Source organism: Callionymus lyra, chromosome 5 (assembly GCF_982586985.1).
Source record: "Callionymus lyra chromosome 5, fCalLyr1.hap1.1, whole genome shotgun sequence".
Classification (NCBI taxonomy): Eukaryota; Metazoa; Chordata; class Actinopteri; order Syngnathiformes; family Callionymidae; genus Callionymus; species Callionymus lyra.
In genome coordinates this window covers 6,672,965-6,691,864 of record NC_141822.1, presented here as the reverse complement: position 1 = coordinate 6,691,864, position 18,900 = coordinate 6,672,965, and the positions used below count along the sequence as shown (strand labels likewise).

The 18,900-nt window shown below is 34.7% G+C and overlaps 1 protein-coding gene across 4 annotated transcripts in view; it reads right to left on the bottom strand.

Moving 5' to 3' along the window:
- The window catches only part of LOC148079165 (putative E3 ubiquitin-protein ligase HERC1), a 127,964-nt gene extending 109,559 nt beyond the window's left edge, over positions 1-18,405 (bottom strand). For all 4 annotated transcript variants that reach the window (XM_087790634.1, XM_087790635.1, XM_087790637.1 and 1 more), the window contains exons 1-10: positions 18,325-18,405; positions 13,750-14,738; positions 8,957-9,052; positions 7,612-7,794; positions 6,286-6,498; positions 3,270-3,368; positions 3,105-3,201; positions 2,884-3,027; positions 1,743-1,870; positions 1,463-1,607 (exon numbers count right to left, since the gene is read on the bottom strand). In XM_087790634.1, coding sequence (XP_087646760.1) covers positions 1,463-1,607; positions 1,743-1,870; positions 2,884-3,027; positions 3,105-3,201; positions 3,270-3,368; positions 6,286-6,498; positions 7,612-7,794; positions 8,957-9,052; positions 13,750-14,715 — 2,071 coding nt within the window. In that variant the 5' untranslated portion in view covers positions 14,716-14,738; positions 18,325-18,405. The remainder of the gene's footprint in view (positions 1-1,462; positions 1,608-1,742; positions 1,871-2,883; positions 3,028-3,104; positions 3,202-3,269; positions 3,369-6,285; positions 6,499-7,611; positions 7,795-8,956; positions 9,053-13,749; positions 14,739-18,324) is intronic.
- Positions 18,406-18,900: the final 495 nt, after the last annotated feature.

The window sequence follows — 18,900 nt, the reverse complement described above, 5'->3', positions numbered from 1 at the left end:
GCTTCTACTGATTATACATATAGTAATTCTATTACTACTTATACTTATACTTTCACTACAAATTCTACTACTGCTACTACTGATTATACATATAGTAATTATATTACTACTTATACTTATACTTTCACTACTAATTCTACTACTGCTTCTACTGATTATACATATAGTAATTCTATTACTACTTATACTTATACTTTCACTACTAATTCTACTACTGCTTCTACTGATTATACATATAGTAATTCTATTACTACTTATACTTATACTTTCACTAAAAATTCTACTACTGCTACTACTGATTATACATATAGTAATTCTATTACTACTTATACTTATAATTTCACTACTAATTCTACTACTGCTTCTACTGATTATACATATAGTAATTCTATTACTACTTATACTTATACTTTCACTACAAATTCTACTACTGCTACTACTGATTATACATATAGTAATTATATTACTACTTATACTTATAATTTCACTACTAATTCTACTACTGCTACTACTGATTATACATATAGTAATTCTATTACTACTTATACTTATAATTTCACTACTAATTCTACTACTGCTTCTCCTGATTATACATATAGTAATTCTATTACTACTTATACTTATACTTTCACTACTAATTCTACTACTGCTTCTACTGATTATACATATAGTAATTCTATTACTACTTATACTTATACTTTCACTACTAATTCTACTACTGCTTCTACTGATTATACATATAGTAATTCTATTACTACTTATACTTATACTTTCACTACAAATTCTACTACTGCTACTACTGATTATACATATAGTAATTCTATTACTACTTATACTTATACTTTCACTACTAATTCTACTACTGCTTCTACTGATTATACATATAGTAATTCTATTACTACTTATACTTATACTTTCACTACTAATTCTACTACTGCTTCTACTGATTATACATATAGTAATTCAATTACTTCTTATACTTTTACTACTATTGTACCCATACCTTTACTACTGCTTTTACTACTTATACTTCTACTACTAATACTTCTACTACTTCTATTACTTCTACTTCCACTTATACTATGATAATTATACTATTCATTTTACTTATACTTTCACTTATTCTACTACTTCTTCTCGTTTAAATATAAGTATGTGATCCAGGTCACAAATGTTTTAATTTAACGAATATAACCTGTTAATTCCGTTTAAATTCATGTTTTTATTTGGGGGTTTTCTGATCGCAGACAGAAAAAACATGGACTCTGGTTCATTTAAATATAACACGCCCGCGATTAAGTCCACGTTGACTGGGATGTATGAAGGAAAAGTGTTTGTATTTGTGTGCACGTACAGATTCATACATTCGGATATTTTTCTACGTGCACCATTTTCTAGATTCGATTGTCCGATCATATTGAGTAAAAGATCCACGGATAAATGTATTTGGTTCAAGACTCACCATGTGACAGAGCCAAACAGTGACTGTCTCCGCAGGAAATGTCTATGATCTTGGTGATGCTCAGGTCCTCTATGAACCTGGGTCGGAGCGAGGTGGTCTCAGAAGACCCGCATCCCAAACAAGATCCACAGCCCCAGGCGAACACCTGAGTGAAGGAAAGATTTATTAAAACATAAAGATTTTCTCATGAAATATCGTCGTCTGGTCTGACTGGATGTGAACCATCTTAAACATGCTAAATAAAAGTAAATAGAGCTTTAGAACCAAGTCATCTTCTCACCTGTCCTGCAGAGGTCAGAGCCAGAGACGACTGACTTCCCGCACAAACCTTCCTGATGATGAATCCATAAAGACTCTCTATGACTTTAGGTCGATAAACACGGTTGGTGTCTCCATGTCCCAGTTTACCTGCAGCGAGAGAAGAGCTTTAGACTCATGGGGTCACCTTGACCCAGAGACAACACAAGGGATACCACAAACACATTTTTTTTCAGGTCTTTGGATCACCTTGACCCTGAGACAACACAAGGGATACCACAAACACATTTGTTTTCAGGTCTTTGGATCACCTTGACCCTGAGACAACACAAGGGATACCCACAAACACCTTTGTTTTCAGGTCTTTGGATCACCTTGACCCTGAGACAACACAAGGCATACCCACAAACACATTTGTTTTCAGGTCTTTGGATCACCTTGACCCTGAGACGACACAAGGCATACCCACAAACAGATTTGTTTTCAGGTCTTTGGATCACCTTGACCCTGAGACAACACAAGGGATACCGAAAACACATCTTTTTCGAGTCTTCCGGTCACCTTGACCCTGAGATAAATCAAGGGATATCACAAACACATTTGTTTTCAGGGTCTTCGGCTCACCTTGACCCAAATACAACACAAGTGATATCACAAACAATTGTTTTCGGGCTTTGGGGTCATCTTGACCCAGAGATAACGCAAGGGATACAACAAACACATTTTTTTTCAGCCTTAGGGTCACCTTGACCCAAATACAACACAAGGGATACCACAAACACATTTGTTTTCAGGGTCTTCGGCTCACCTTGACCCAGAGACAACACAAGGGATACCACAAACACATTTGTTCTCGTGCCTTTGGGTCACCTTGACCCCGAGATAACACAAGGGATACCACAAACGCATTTTTTTTTCGGGTCTTCGGGTCAACTTGACCCAGAGATAACACAAGGGATACCACAAACTCAATTTTTTTCGGGTCTTCAGGTCAACTTGACCCAGAGATAACACAAGGGATACCTCAACCGGTGTGTTTTTGGGTCTCCGGGTGACCATGACCCAGAGACAACACAAGGGACATTTGTTTTGGGGGCTTTTAGGTCACAAACATTTTAGGACATTTGGAAAATATACAAATGAATGTATTTGTCAAAGGTTACCATTGTCTCCTCCACCGAAGGACCAGACGGTGCGTCCATCTTGAGCCACAGCGATGGTGTGTGAGCTGCCACAGGCCACCTGACCCACGCCACTGATGTCCTTCACCAGCGTGGGCATGTTGCGGCTCTGGCTGTCGCTGTGACCTGGTCCAGAGAGAGAGAGAGAGAGAGACCCCCGTTTAAAACCGCCACTCAAAAGGATCTGAAACCTTCAAGGTCACCGAGTCTGCCGAAGTCTCCCTCGCCCCAGGTGTAGAGCTCCCCGTCGCTGGTCACCGCGGCGCTGTGTCTGTACCCCGCGGACACGCACGCCACCACCTGCGGCGGAAGGTCGGAGGTCAAGGGTCAAAGTTTGAGCAGAGAGGTCATCTCCGCAACATCCTCACCTTGCCCGACAGCGGCCCCTGAATGATTTTAGGGTACTTCTGCGTGGCGCTGTTGCCGTGACCCAGTTTGCCGTACTCTCCGTCCCCCCAGCTGAAGATCTGAAGAAACATGGAAACATCTGAGCTGAGCTAGAAGCAGAAGCACTTCAGCCGAGTCAGCAATATTTCTATAACTGCACTTAAACTGAGACCTTGCATTGATTAAATCATTTTCTATTTCTATATAATTAAGTATTCAGCTGAGATTTTAATAATTAAATATTTTATTAGCGACAACACACTTGAAATATTCAATCAAATCTGATGTAATCGGGAAAAAAAACTTAAATTAAATTTAACATTTTTTCCATGTTAAAACTTTAGTAAAATGTTTTTAAAGTATTTAATTATTTTTTATATTTAAGTATTACAGGTATGTTTTTTCCAAATTAAAATATAGAAAAATAAATCAATCTTTTACTTAAAATAGAGGTTTTTATATTATAATTTCCTAAATTTCAAAAATCAAATTTCTTATATTTTTTAGTTCATAGCCTTTAAAATTAAATTCATAATTCATAAAATGTTAATATAAAAGTGAAAAATAAATTTGTTTTAAAAATGTGCTTGAAATAAGCATATTAAACTATATGTGTAAAATAATATATATATACTTTATATTATATATATATATTAGTAAAAGTATATGTATAAGTGGTATATTTTTTATTTATTTTTAAATTGTTTTAATATTTTAAGTCAATAACTAAAATAAACAAATACAATTTTTAAAATAGGAAATTAAAAACTTTTTTTTTTTATTTCAAATCTACATGTATATAATGAGACCAAGAACACGTGTTTAAACCTGAACAGAGGAAAGTACTTCAGTCATTTAGTGCTTTGGCTTCGTGTCCACATGCTACCAAAAAAATACTTCCAAACTGAAGATATAAAAACACGTTATACAATGTTATCACTGAATTTAAACAAAACTCCACGTGACTGTGGAGGTATGTTTAATTCAATATTGGGTTAAGGTTGCTGAGTTACACTCTTAGAGACTAGAAAACTGCAGAATACAGAAGAACTGACAGACGTGGAAGTTCAGTATGTTCTTAAAAAGATACAATAAAAGAACATTGGAATATATTATAATAATAATAATAATAATAATACACTAGAAAGAAGAACATGCAGTGTGAATGCTGAATCTGATGAACTGAAATGCTTGAAAGTATTAGTATTCAAAGCAAAAACGAGCGGATATAGTTGAAATGAAGTGAAAAAGGTTGAGAAGAAGAAAAAAAGACGTAAAGGAAGAAGAATACAAAGAAGGAGGAGAAGAAAAAGAAGAAAGAGAAGAAGAAAAAAGTAGTAGAAATTGTCTTAGAAGTAGTAGTAGAAGTGGTAGTGGGAGGAGAATAAGTAGTATTAGTTGTAGTAGAAGTAGAAAAAGAATTAGCAGTATATGTATAAGTAGTAGTAGAATTAGTAGTGAAAGTATAAGTAGTAATATAAATATTATATGTTTAATTACGAGAAGCAGTATCAGAATTAGTATTAAAAGAAGAATAGAAGTAGAAGTAGTAAAAGTAGTAGTATAAGTATAATTTGTAGAAGTATTAGTCGTAAAATCTGTAGTATAAGTATTAGTACAATTATTAGTAAAAGTATATGTATAAGTAGTAGAAGAATTATTAGGGAAATTATTAGTATAAGTATTATTAGAATTTATAGCAAAAGTATAAGTAGTAGTAGAATTAGTAGTAAAAGTATAAGTAGTAATATAAATATTATATGTTTAATTACGAGAAGCAGTATTAGAATTAGCAGTAAAAGAAGAATAGAAATAGAAGTAGAAGTAGTAAAAGTAGTAGTATAAGTATAATTTGTTGAAATATTAGTCGTAAAATCTGTAGTATAAGTATTAGTACAATTATTAGTAAAAGTATATGTATAAGTAGTAGAAGAATTATTAGGGAAATTATTAGTATAAGTAGTATTAGAATTTATAGCAAAAGTATAAGTAGTAGTAGAATTAGTAGTGAAAGTATAAGTAGTAATATAAATATTATATGTTTAATTACGAGAAGCAGTATCAGAATTAGTAGTAAAAGAAGAATATAAATAGAAGTATAAGTAGTAAAAGTAGTAGTATAAGTATAATTTGTAGAAGTATTAGTCGTAAAATCTGTAGTAGAAGTATTAGTACAATTATAAGTAAAAGTATATGTATAAGTAGTAGAAGAATTATTAGGGAAATTATTAGTATAAGTAGTAATAGAATTTATAGCAAAAGTATAAGTAGTAGTAGAATTAGTAGTAAAAGTATAAGTAGTAATATAAATATTATATGTTTAATTACGAGAAGCAGTATCAGAATTAGCATTAAAAGAAGAATAGAAATAGAAGTAGAAGTAGTAAAAGTAGTAGTATAAGTATAATTTGTAGAAATATTAGTCGTAAAATCTGTAGTAGAAGTATTAGTACATTAGTAAAAGTATATGTATAAGTAGTAGAAGAATTATTAGGGAAATTATTAGTATAAGTAGTATTAGAATTTATAGCAAAAGTATATGTAGTAGTAGAATTAGTAGTAAAAGTATAAGTTTAAGTAGCAGTAGAATCAGTAGCTGTGGTAGTATTAGTAGTAGTAAGTAGACAAAAGTGTTTTTAAAGTTGAATGTAGTTTCTAGGTGCGAGTACATGAATGTACCTGAAGGTCAAAGTAGAGTTAATGGGAAAAGAAGGTAGAAAAAGAGAAACTTTGGTTCGATTGAATCAGATTTTGTTAAATCACGTGAACTAATGTTCTTCATTTTCTACTTTTGTAATTAAACATTAAAGATGAAAGTAGAGATTATTATCAGAAGCTTTTTATTTCCCACGGAATGAATGACCTTCATTATTCAACCAGTCACGTTGATTTGTTGCTGATAAAGTTTTCCTCGTCAGGTGGAACTTTCATGACATGATTTGGTTCAGGAGGATACATTTGAAAAGTACTTGAAGAATACTACACAGTGTTTCTCACCTCGCCCTCCGTGGTTATGGCCAGAGTATGTCCGTCAGATCCTTTGGACGAAGACACTTTCTTCATGTTCCTGTGCGGCTCCAGGACCAGCTTCTTTGGAACCGACTGATTGTTGGAGTCTCCGAGACCCAGTCGACCGTAGCTGCCTTTACCGCAGGCTTTGACGGAACCGTCCGCAGACACGGAGAAGGTGCAGTACTGACCCGCCTCGATCTGAGAGACCAGCAAAGTATCGTTGATGGTACATCATTTATTTAAAATAATACCTCAGTGTCATCAGAATATTGAATGATTGAATTAAACACTTGACATTTTTTTATTGAAATGTTTTAGGCTTAAATTTATTCTTGTACTTATACTACTTGTATTTATACTGATACTGATATTGATATTGATATTGATATTGATACTTGTACTGGAACTTATATTTATACTTATAATTATACTTACATTTATATTTATACTCATATTTATATTGATATTTATACTGATATTTATATTTATACTTAAACTTATATTTATATTTATACTTAAACTTATATTTATATTTATGTTTACTTATATATTTATATTTATAGTTACCTATGTTTATATTTATATCTATATCTATATCTATATCTATATCTATATCTAAATTTGTACTTGTACCTGTACTTGTACTTGTACTGATACTGATATTGATACTTGTATATTTATATTTATATTTATATTATTTATACTTATAATTATACTGATATTTATATTTATATTTACTTATATTTATATTTACTTATTCTTATATTTATATTTTCATTTACATACATTTATATTTATATTTACTTATATTTATATTTACTTATATTTATACTTATACTTATAATTATAATTATAATTATAATTATATTTATATTTATACCGATATTTATATTTATCCTCATATTTATATTTATATTTACCTATATATATTTATATTTATATTTACTTATATTTATATTAACTTATATTTATACTTATACTTATAATTATAATTATATTTATATTTATACTCATGTTTATACTTATATTTATCCTCATATTTATATTTATATTTATATTTATCCTCATATTTATATTTACCTATATATTTATATTTATATTTATATTTATATTTACTTATATTTATATTTATATTTACACTTATATTTATATAATTCAATGTAATAACTTGAAAGGTGGAAATAGTTTATTTTTTAATTAATGAAATAAGTCTCAAGACACCAACCTTCGAAGAGTTAAACACAAACTTGATGAACTTAAATACGTCCATAACGATTGATAACTATTGAACCACGGCTCGTCTCTACTCACCATCTGGGCGTCGTTGAAGCCTTGGGTGAGTTTAGGAAGCAGGATCTTCTCCAGCGTTCCCTCTGCCAGCTGATGGCTGCTGTTGCTGCCCCAGACGTACACCATCACCGTCTCGCTCTCCATGCCTGGAGCAGCTTCTTCAGCGTTGCAGGAGCACAAGCAGTGGGAGGCCAGGTTACACACCTGTGCAGGTGGAGACACACTTGAAATATTACTTTGTTAATACACAGTCTGATATTAGCATGTGGACAACTGCAGTAGATACTAGGGGTAAGTATCTGGTGATAAGATGAATATAACGATAAAGGGATAGCAATACGATATATTGTAATATACTGTGATACTGTAGTAATCAGGATATATGTGTAGTATTGTCAAGAACTTGACTCTGGTGTTGTAGAATTAACAGACCGGACGACTCTTGACGAAGTCGTAACTGTTTTCATTTGTTTTCAAACCAAAATATGTCCAAACATCAGCTTTAAAAGCCGCTGGAGTCACTGTATCCTCTCGTCCTCAGTCATCGCCGGAATCTCGCAGAATTTCATTTCCCCTTTGGATTTAAAGTAAGTAAGTAAGTAAGTAAGTAAGTTTTATTTATATAGCGCTTTTCCAGACCAGGGTCACAAAGCGAAATGGCAAGAAAATGTTGATACGATACACAACAGGATACAGAGTGGACGATACCATATATTGCGATATACTATGATACTGTAGTAACAAGAATATATTTGTAGTATTGACTTGACATGACTCTTGACGAAGTCGTAACTGCTTTCATTTGTTTTCAAACCAAAATATGTCCAAACATCAGCTTAAAAAGCTTCTGGAGTCCACTGTATCCTCTTGTCCTCAGTCCGTGCCAGGATCTTGCAGGATTGTTTCTTTAGCTATGAAGGACTTATGACTGTCTGTTTAAGTCTTTTGAGTCCATGTCCTCTCATGATTAGATATTTCTAGTTGCCGGAATTGTAATTTCAACACAAAAAGCAACAAATGGCACAAATATTTGCATGTTAATAGTATATTTAAAAATAATAACGTAAAAGATAATTAAATAGACAAACTTTACTGATCATTCAACAAACCACTATGATTTAAATAACAGTTTCAATACAGTACTTTTAAAATGTAGATATGGTGATTGATATTATCATTTTTAAATGTGATGTTGATGTTTCTTAATTATCTCAACAGATGAACTCAGGACACTAGGATGCTTTCAATCAAAAAATACAATTAAATATACACACAAAACTTCTCTTTTTTAGTGAGAAGAATGTGATTAAAAAAGAAGCTTGGAGCTGCTCTCTGAGTCATGTGTTGGTCACTCATGTCTTCTCACCTCCTCGAAGAGACACAGAGCAGCTCTGGAGAGTTGACAGAGTCCGTCGGCGTCTTTCTTCAGCACCTGAGTGTTGGCCATCTCTCCACGGATGCCCTGCAGAGAAGAAACTCTTTTACAGTAAACGCTGCTACAGTTTTTTGAAAACATTCTTAAGCGTCCTTCACGTCCAAACACAAAAAATCCGGATGACATAAACTGATTTTCTCCCAATAAAATGATAAAGACTAGTGCTGTGTCTCAAATCACATACTTCTCTCAGTGCACTGGTTAGTATGCATCAGTTTAGTGTACGTACTAACTAGTAACTAATCCTCCATGGATAGTATGTCTCAAATCAAACTCTGCTGCTACACACTAACAGGAAATGACGCGACAGCTTCTTCTTCTACTACTATTTAACCATGATTTCAACCAGCTGTAGGAACACTAGCGCCACCTGCTGGCAGCATGTTTGGTTTGGATCAAGAAATATGAGAAACTAAATATTCACAAGATATTTACGCCGTCATCAGCACCTAAGACGTGTCGTCCTCCTACTGCTGCTGAAAATGCACCTGTAAGTATATATATATATATATATATATATATATATATATATATATATATATATATATATGACATTACTTCTGTTTACATCGTCAACATCACTAAGATGCAGTGATTTGAGACACAGATATATCTATATTTTCTTACAACCCTAAGTGGGTTATATGTTTTTCACTACTGCTTATGATTCCATCACAGACTAGTGGTTATGACCCAAATGGGTAAAACATCTAAGACCATTACATAGATCATAAGATGCCAGTAGTTAAAAAAAATAAAAAAATAAACTGTCTTAGAAATCCCTTTGATACCAGGTAATCTTTCTTAGTGTTGTAGTGCTTTCAAAGCAACATTGGAGTAGATCACTCTGATCCAGATACACACTTTTTAAGATGAGCAAATCTGGATTAGTATTGCTCTAATTTAAGGAAAATATCACAATGTGGACTAACAATGTAAAGAATAACAGGTAGTGTGTCAATTAAAGTTGTGTAAGAGAAATGCTAAGATTAAAAAAATAATAATAATACATGTCCAATAGTTGATCAAATAAAGAATTTTGGACATTTTTAATTACTGATTGTTTCTCTATTGATATACAGTGATAAGGGAATGAAATATTTTATAAATCATTTGTGTTTATTATTCAACTCTGGGGGTTTATTTATTGGGGAGATTATTTGTATATATTTTCTTACATTACTATACTGCACCACTGTTACTATTACAATCCAAATATAATTAATAAAAGTACTCTGTTGGGATCATGATAATTCAGTTTTTTAGAGAAAGTTATCCAGATCCGAACTAAATATTTTGAACTAACTGAAGGTTAAATCTTTAATTAGACAAGATCCAATCCGTTTCAAGATCCAATCCGTTTCAAGATCTAATCCGTTTCAAGATCTAATCCATTTCAAGATCCAATCCGTTTCAAGATCCAATCCGTTTCAAGATCAAATCCGTTTCAAGATCCAATCCGTTTCAAGATCAAATCCGTTTCAAGATCCAATCCGTTTCAAGATCTAATCCGTTTCAAGATCCAATCCGTTTCAAGATCCAATCCGTTTCAAGATCAAATCCGTTTCAAGATCCAATCCGTTTCAAGATCTAATCCGTTTCAAGATCTAATCCGTTTCAAGATCCAATCCATTTCAAGATCTAATCCGTTTCAAGATCTAATCCGTTTCAAGATCCAATCCGTTTCAAGATCCAATTCGTTTCAAGATCCAATCCGTTTCAGAATCCACCTCTCCCTTTTGAACAACCCATTTTCAAGATTAAATCTAATCTAATAACTCAAATTTAATTTCCTTGGCTCCACGAGGTTAAGAAGAACAAAAAAAAAAACACATAATTTTTCCTACGTTGTTTTAAAAACCTCTTAAAATATGTGTCCAATATATGTTTTTGTGACTCAAACCATCTTGGTTTAAACAAACTGGACAGAGATGAAAGGAGGTGAAGAGGAGAATGACAGCTAGAGAACAAAAGCATCATGGGAAAGATCAGCAGTTCATTTATCAAACAAAATACATGTTAAATTTATGTTCAGAAAAAAGGATAAGTTTGGCTACGAGCGTTGGAGAGGAAACTAGGTTAGAGGAGAAGAGAAGACCACGGACGAGGTGGAAAATGAGGACATGAAGTAAACCAGGGAGGATAATAAAGATATTTTTAGCTGAACGAGGGAAGCCAAACGTAAAAAAAAATAAAAATACAAACAAGAAGACAAATTGTACTAGCTTGTTATTGAGGATGAGACTAACAACAACGGTCATGTGACTCATTTCTTCAACAAATCTTCTACTAAAAGATACTTTGCAACGATGGACAACGTTTGCTCATCAATATTTCACAGATGATTCAAGTGATGAGTCAAGATGCAGAAGTGGAGACTTGAGGACTGATCCACGTCTCTACCACTCAAATCTACAACAACAACCACTTTACTTACGTACAACTAACCTTTACTTACTTACATAATAAAATGGATGATACATAAAATATTACTTTGTAACTACACAGTCTGATATTAGCATGGGGAGAACCATTAGCAGTAGATACTAGGGTACAAGTATCTGGTGATAAGATGAATAAAACGATACAGGGATAGCAGTACAATATATTGTAATATACTGAGAGAGTCTCACAGTGAGACTATAGTAACAAGGACAACGTATATGTGTAGTATTGTCCAGTACTTGACTCTGGTGTTGTGATAGTGTAGTAACAAGTATATATGTGTAGTATTGTCCAGTACTTGACTCTGGCGTTGTGATAGTGTAGTAACAAGTATATATGTGTAGTATTGTCGAGTACTTGACTCTGGTTCTGTGATAGTGTAGTAACAAGGAAAAAGTATATGTGTAGTATTGTCGAGTACTTGACTCTGGTGTTGTGATAGTGTAGTAACAAGGAACAAGTATATTTGTAGTATTGTCCAGTACTTGACTCTGGTGTTGTAGTATTTACAGACCACATGACTCTTGACGAAGTCGTCACCGATTTTATTTGTTTTCAGACCAAAATATGTCCAAACATTAGCTTTAAAAGCTGCTGGAGTCACTGTATCCTCTCGTCCTCAGTCCCTGCAAGGATTTGAAGGATTTCATTCTTACTTACTTACTTATGCACCAAGGTCGCTAGACGATATATTGGGATGTGTCGTGATACTATAGCAACAAGGATAAATTATATTAAAACTATTGTTATGTTTTAGTGTATGGATATTTTCTTACAACCCAATATCATAGACACATCTTGAACATTTGTTTGTCAGCTTGTTGAGAAAGGTTTGGTTCTTTAAGTAATAGATTACAAGGAAACTCCAAATTATGGATTGAAGACAGAAAATGCCAAATAAACATTTTGCTTTTGTTGTGACAGCAAGTCTGTATTTAAGGTATAGTTTTTGATTATAAAAAAAATAAATGTTCTCAATTCAATATTTTTTTAATTCTTGGACTTTTAAATTCAATATAAAAATGTTGGTTTGATAGTGTAACCTTGATTGGCTGAAAGTTTGATCAAGTAGCTCGGTACTTATTCGGTACTGCCTGGTGGCTGTATTACACTGACTAGATAATATAATATTACAATTAATTCCATGTGACAAATCAAACGTTATCTCAAGTCACTTACAATTTAAGTAAGACAATACTAAAAATAGATCCCAGCGAATCAACAATATGTGACCGTGGCAAGGAAAAAGAGGCAGAAACCATGAGCAGAACTAGACTCAGTGTTGATGGCTGGGAGGATGGGGGGTAGACAGATGAAGGGAGGGGGAGGATGAAGAGAGAGAAGAGGGGAAAGTATAGAGAAGGACAGTAGAGTCCTGGAATGGTTATGGAGAGATATCTGGATTAACCAAATTGCATTTCTGAATTTTGAACATTTATTTTTGATGTATTGAATAAGAAAATCAAACTCTGTGTAAAAAAAAAAAAAGCATTTACTTTTTCTTTTTTTTTTGTATTTAACTATAATATACAGTAATTGAATAAATTATTAAAATATTATAGAAAATTATATTTAGAAAAATTAACCTTTTCAAAATGGAAATGAATAAATAAAATTATTCAATTATCAGAACCGTCCGTACGGGCATTTCTATCAGGACGTTATATAAATAAAAAAATATACATAAAAAGTCCTGCGACGGACTGGCGTCCTGTCCAGGGTGTCCCCTGCCTCTTGCCCATTGAAACTGGGATAGGCACCAGTATCCCCGCAACCCCCATAAGGGATAAAGCGGTAGAAAATTAATAAATGAAATTGTAAAAAAAAAAAAGTTTTGGAAATAATAGGAGAAAAAGGATATTAATTAAAAATAAAATATAAATATTGATTTTTCTACTTTTTCAAATGCAAATGACTGAATTAAATGATTTAATGAAATTGATTAAAACGTTTAATACACAAATAATCAATAATAAATTCAATTCATAATTAAACTCTTAAAATACAATTTTTTAATAAAAAAACAAACAATTCATAGTCTTAACATTTGAAATGTTTAATTCAACCATTAAAAGTTCTAATGGCACTGATATACTTGCATATTGTCCTCTCATTGTCTGATTCTTCTCTTTATCACTTAATATTTATTTGAAAACAGAGGCATTTATATTTATACGATCCGAATCTGCTTTACATTTTTTTCCAAGTCATGAAGGTGAGCGCCTTAAGGAAAAACAATATTGGAATAAATAAAGGTTATAATTAAAAGTTTGTCCTACCGAGTATTGCCTCATTTGCAACAGTGTTTGTTGGATGACATCAAAACCCACGCCGGCCAGTTGCAGGGCGGCCGGCGGTGAGGAGGACGAGGGCGGGTCGGCGGCGCTGGGCATGGACGCCGCCAGAGACACCTCCACCCACTCCAGCAGGAACTTCAGGGACCCCCTCTGCATGGCCAGACCCAGCAGCAGCTCCAGCGCCAGCCGGCGGCCGTCCAGGTCGGCGCCGCCGCTCCCGCTCGTCACCGACGTCTTCTTCAGGAAGTCGGCCACCTGCGTCAGGCAGTCCAGCCCCACCGAGGGGATCTTGTTCTCGTTGGCCAGGGACAGCGGCGGCAGGGAGGCCAGCACCGAGGACGCCGTGGCCAGGACGTCGTTGCACAGCAGGGTGTCCGGGTGCATGGACTCGGCGTACCTCCAGTTCTGCCGCAGCAGCGAGAACAGGAGGCTCAGACCCGTCCGTACCCCCATCTCTATCAGGACGTCGGTCCCGGACTTGACTTTGGAAACCCCCCCGGGGAGGCAGGGCTCGGAGACCAGCTCAAGCTGCCCGCCGTCGGCCTCGGTGTCCGTGAACTGCGACGGTAATTGCACTTTATCGTGATATTTGTTATGCAGGGCGTAGAAGATCCTCTGGAAGACCACCAGCCGCTGGTGGAGCCCCAGAGTGAAAGAGGTCTGCATGAGCATGCGGTGAGTCAGCCATCGCTGGCTGCGGAGCAGGGCCGCCAGGTAGTCCTCCTTCTCCGCCGAGGCGCAGGACTCGCACTCGAAGTCGGGCAGACGAGGACCCACCAGCTCGTGGACGGGCTGGGCCATGGTGACCACCTCCTTGTTTTGCAGGAGCTTGTTGTAGAGCGCCGCCGCGCCGTTTCTGGTGGCCGTCTGGATGGTGTCCTCGGCGGCCCAGGAACCGTTGAAGTGCTCCTGCCACTTCAGCAACACATGGGTCTGAGACGGCATCATGGCTGGGCATCATACGTGACCTCCTGGAACACAGACGGGGGACGTTAAACAAAAACTACTTTCTTGGCTCACAACATGACGAAAACAGTTTGATGCGAAGTGGGGAAGATTGAGCGAAGAAAGGTTCGACTAACTATATGGACGCACACATCTGTAAAGTTACAGTCAAGTCTGTTCAACCAGGGGGTCCTGAACTTCACCAAGCCAAGGCCCCCTAAACACCATAAGTCTTTGGCCCGGGGACCCCTTTGCAAAATACTTAAAATGCTTCAAAATTATAAAGAAATAACAACCTTTAGAGTGTATTTCCTTCATTGTATTGCTTTTTCAGGAGTAAAAATTGTATTTTATGCCAGAATTTGCCACAAATTTGTTTTCACTGGTAACAATTTAGTATTTTGTTGCCCATTTTTGGATTTTTCCTTTCCAAGTTTTAGTATTTCCTGTCCACCATTTAGGAGTTCATTGCCAAGTTTTAGTATTTCTTGCAATGCTTTAGTATTTTGTTGCCACGATTTAGTAGTTTGTTGCCACAATTTAGTATTTTTTGCAACTATTTAGTATTTCGTTGCCACAATTTAGTATTTTTTGCAACTATTTAGTATTTTGTTGCCACAATTTAGATTTTTTTGCAACTATTTAGTATTTTGTTGCCACAATTTAGTATTTCGTTGCCACAATTTAGTATTTCGTTGCCAGGATTTAGTATTTTGTTGCCACGATTTAGTAGTTTGTTGCCAAGTTTTAGTATTTCTTGCCACAATTTAGTATTTTGTTGCCAGGATTTAATCGTTTTTTGCCATCATTTAGTATTTAGTTGCCACAATTTAGTATTTTGTTGCCACGATTTAGTAGTTTGTTGCCAAGTTTTAGTATTTCTTGCAACGATTAAGTATTTCTCTGGTGTCCCCCCACCAGTCGGGTTTGAGACCCCTGCCCTTGCTCAACCATAAAAGAACAAACATTTCCAACATTATACAAGTCTTGAAGTGTCCGATATATAAATGTGACAGTCGTCACATCATAACACAAACAATGACACGAGAGACTTCCTGAATTTCTATGAAATTGACGAAATTATGGCACATGTTCTTTTCCTTTCAACCAATTTAATTGTACTGACTTCTGGCTAATGTTCTCTGCAGAAAAACAATGGCCTTAGACTCGAGCTTCAACCTTCCCTCCATTTGATATAAGAATGATAAAAACAGGTTACACAGTAATTATTCAAAATATAATATTATATTGACAAGATAAAGAAAGTACACTCAAGTGTAGCAAACGATATTTGGACTGTTATATAGAGAAAACAAAGTAGTAACTAAGTAACTAAGTAAGTAAGTAATAGTTATTTGTAACAACACAAATTTGAAGATAGAAAAAACAAATCAAAAATCAAAGTTGTTGTTTTTTTTCGTACAGTTTGACTGTTTTGTTTGAGGTAAAAGGTTCAAATGTTTTTGGTTTAACTTCTCCAACTAGGTCTTATTAAATGTGTTTTTTAAATAATACTGTAGAGTTTGCAGCTTATATAAGTATTGTGTAATTCACTATTGTAACACTTAAATTTACAATCTAGACTATTTTACTTATTTAGCAATTTTAGTATTTTTCTTTGCATTTCTCCGATAATATTTCCTAAAAAAGAACAATGCTGATTAATTTAAAAACTAAATGAGATGTTGAGGTTTGAACCAGAACCAACTGATACAAAGTTATTTATAAGAATTTTAGTTTCTGGTTTCAAGCCTGAAACCTCCTGATACTACATGTGATACAGAGGAAGCCACTTTATTTCAACACACTGTTGACCAAACCAAACTCAACAACTTGACTGGTTAAGAAGACAAATGACTTTATTCCTCGAAAACCAACGGCATGAGAGGAACATGGAGCTGCTGTCGTGTGCCTGATGACCACACTTGCCAGGATATATGGTTTCCACATCGGACCGAAATAACAGCAGCTCACATGAATATAGTAGATGTTCTCATGAGTCGCTCACGAGCCAAAACAATCACCAAGCAGCACGAAAACAGAGGATCATTTTCCTAACAAACAGAAAGTTGATTAGTAATGTGTGCGGTAAAGCTGGGTAGTTATAGAAACCTGTTGTTAGTTTTAAAAAGTATATCTTTCTGGGCTTCTTTTTAATTCAATGTTGAGTCATTATTCATAAACTAAAACGTTGCCACACATTTGTATTTACTGGTAACAATTTGGTCTTTCGTTGCCACAGTTTGTCATGGCAAAGATTTAGTATTTCCTGGCCATGATTTAGTATTTTCTGACCACATTTAGTATTTCCTGGCCATGATATACCATTTCCTGACCAAGATTTAGTATTCTGTTGCCACAACTTAGTATTTCATAGCCAAGATTTAGTATTTTGTCACCACAATTTAGTATTTCCTGGCCACGACTTGGTATTTTGTTGCCAAGACTTAGCATTTCTTGTTACGATATACTATTTCCTGGCCAAGATTTTGTATTTTGTTTCCATAATATAGTATTTTGTTTCCATAATTTATTAGTTAATAGCCAAGATTTTGTATTTTGTTGCCACGATTTAGTATTTCCGGGCCACAATTTAGTGTTTCTTGGCCACATTTTGGTATTTCCTGACCAAGATTTTGTATTTTGTTGCCACGACTTAGTATTTCTTGTCCACAATCTAGTATTTCCTGTCCACGATTTAGTATTTCCTTGTCAACATCTAGTATTTTTTGGCCACAATTTAGTATTTTGTTGCCACGATTTAGTATTTCATGGTCAAATATTAGTTTTTGCTGATCATAATTTATAAATTCGGAGCAAAAATGTAGTATTTTTCGTTCAAAATTTAGTATACAGTATTATTACCATAATAAAAATAATTTGTTGTCTCATTTAGCAAACTAGGATTTCCTGGTACTTTTTGTATTTTGTGTCAACAATTTAGTATTTCATGGGCTCAATTAATTATTTCATGACCAAGACAAAGAACTAGTATTTAGTAGCCAAAATGTGACATTTTTTAGTATGTCATGCGAGGGGCTCCGTAGTGATGGACCATCATAAATAAAATGTCTCTTTTGGATTTAGAGGCAAAACATCTGATCATATATTTAAGGACCCAGGACTGAATGACTAGTATTAAATATCCAACATGTCCCTGGTGTTCCTGACTCATCCAAAATTAGAAGGAGGGAATATTTAGGGATGCTTGGCTCGAGCCAGATGAACAGGATCACACAATAATAAGAGGTTTGAACAGGATCACAGGAGAAAATAAAGCAAATAAACTCACTATAAATAGGTTGTTATGCAGCAGACATGCTCATGTTGTACTGGAGCTACTTTCTGTTGACATCAGAGGCAGAAAACATTGATGTAAACAGAGAAACGTGCAGATATTTGGTGTTTTCTCCAAACACCGGTAACGTTCCGGATCCATCTGCAGTGACAGCTGAGCTAACGCTGCAGTTGCTAGTCTGTCTGTGGCTGTCAAACCCAACCCAGCGTCTGTCAGCGACTCCAGCACAGACGCCTCTTGTTCGCGCCACAGACGCGTCGACGGACGCGCGAGAACCGCGTGTTCGTGAGCTGACGCGCGGACGCGGAGGTTACCTGGGTTCTGGTTACCTGTCCTGTCCCGGTGAGTCTCACTGGGGCGAATATATCAACCTTCTCCTCGTCCCATGCTCTTCTTCTGCCGCTGATGTGCTGATAGCGCGCAGGAGGACTCTGTCGCCCTCTGGCGGCCTGGAGACGATAAGAACGCTACAGTAGATTGTCTTTACGTTTTTCTATATCATATAATATAATACAGTACAATTCAATATAATATAATATAATTCAATATGATGTTATATAATATAATATGATATAATATAATGTAATATAATATAATATAATATAATATAATATAATATAATATAATATAATATAATATAATATAATATAATATAAAATAATATAATATAATATAATATAATATAATACAGTATAACATAACATAACATAACATAACATAATACAACACAACACAACACAACACAGCACAACATAAAATAACATAACATAACATAACAACAAAACATAGCATAGCATAGCATAGCATAGCATAGCATAACACAACACAACACAACACAACACAACACAACACAACACAACACAACCTAACCTAACCTAACCTAAAACAAT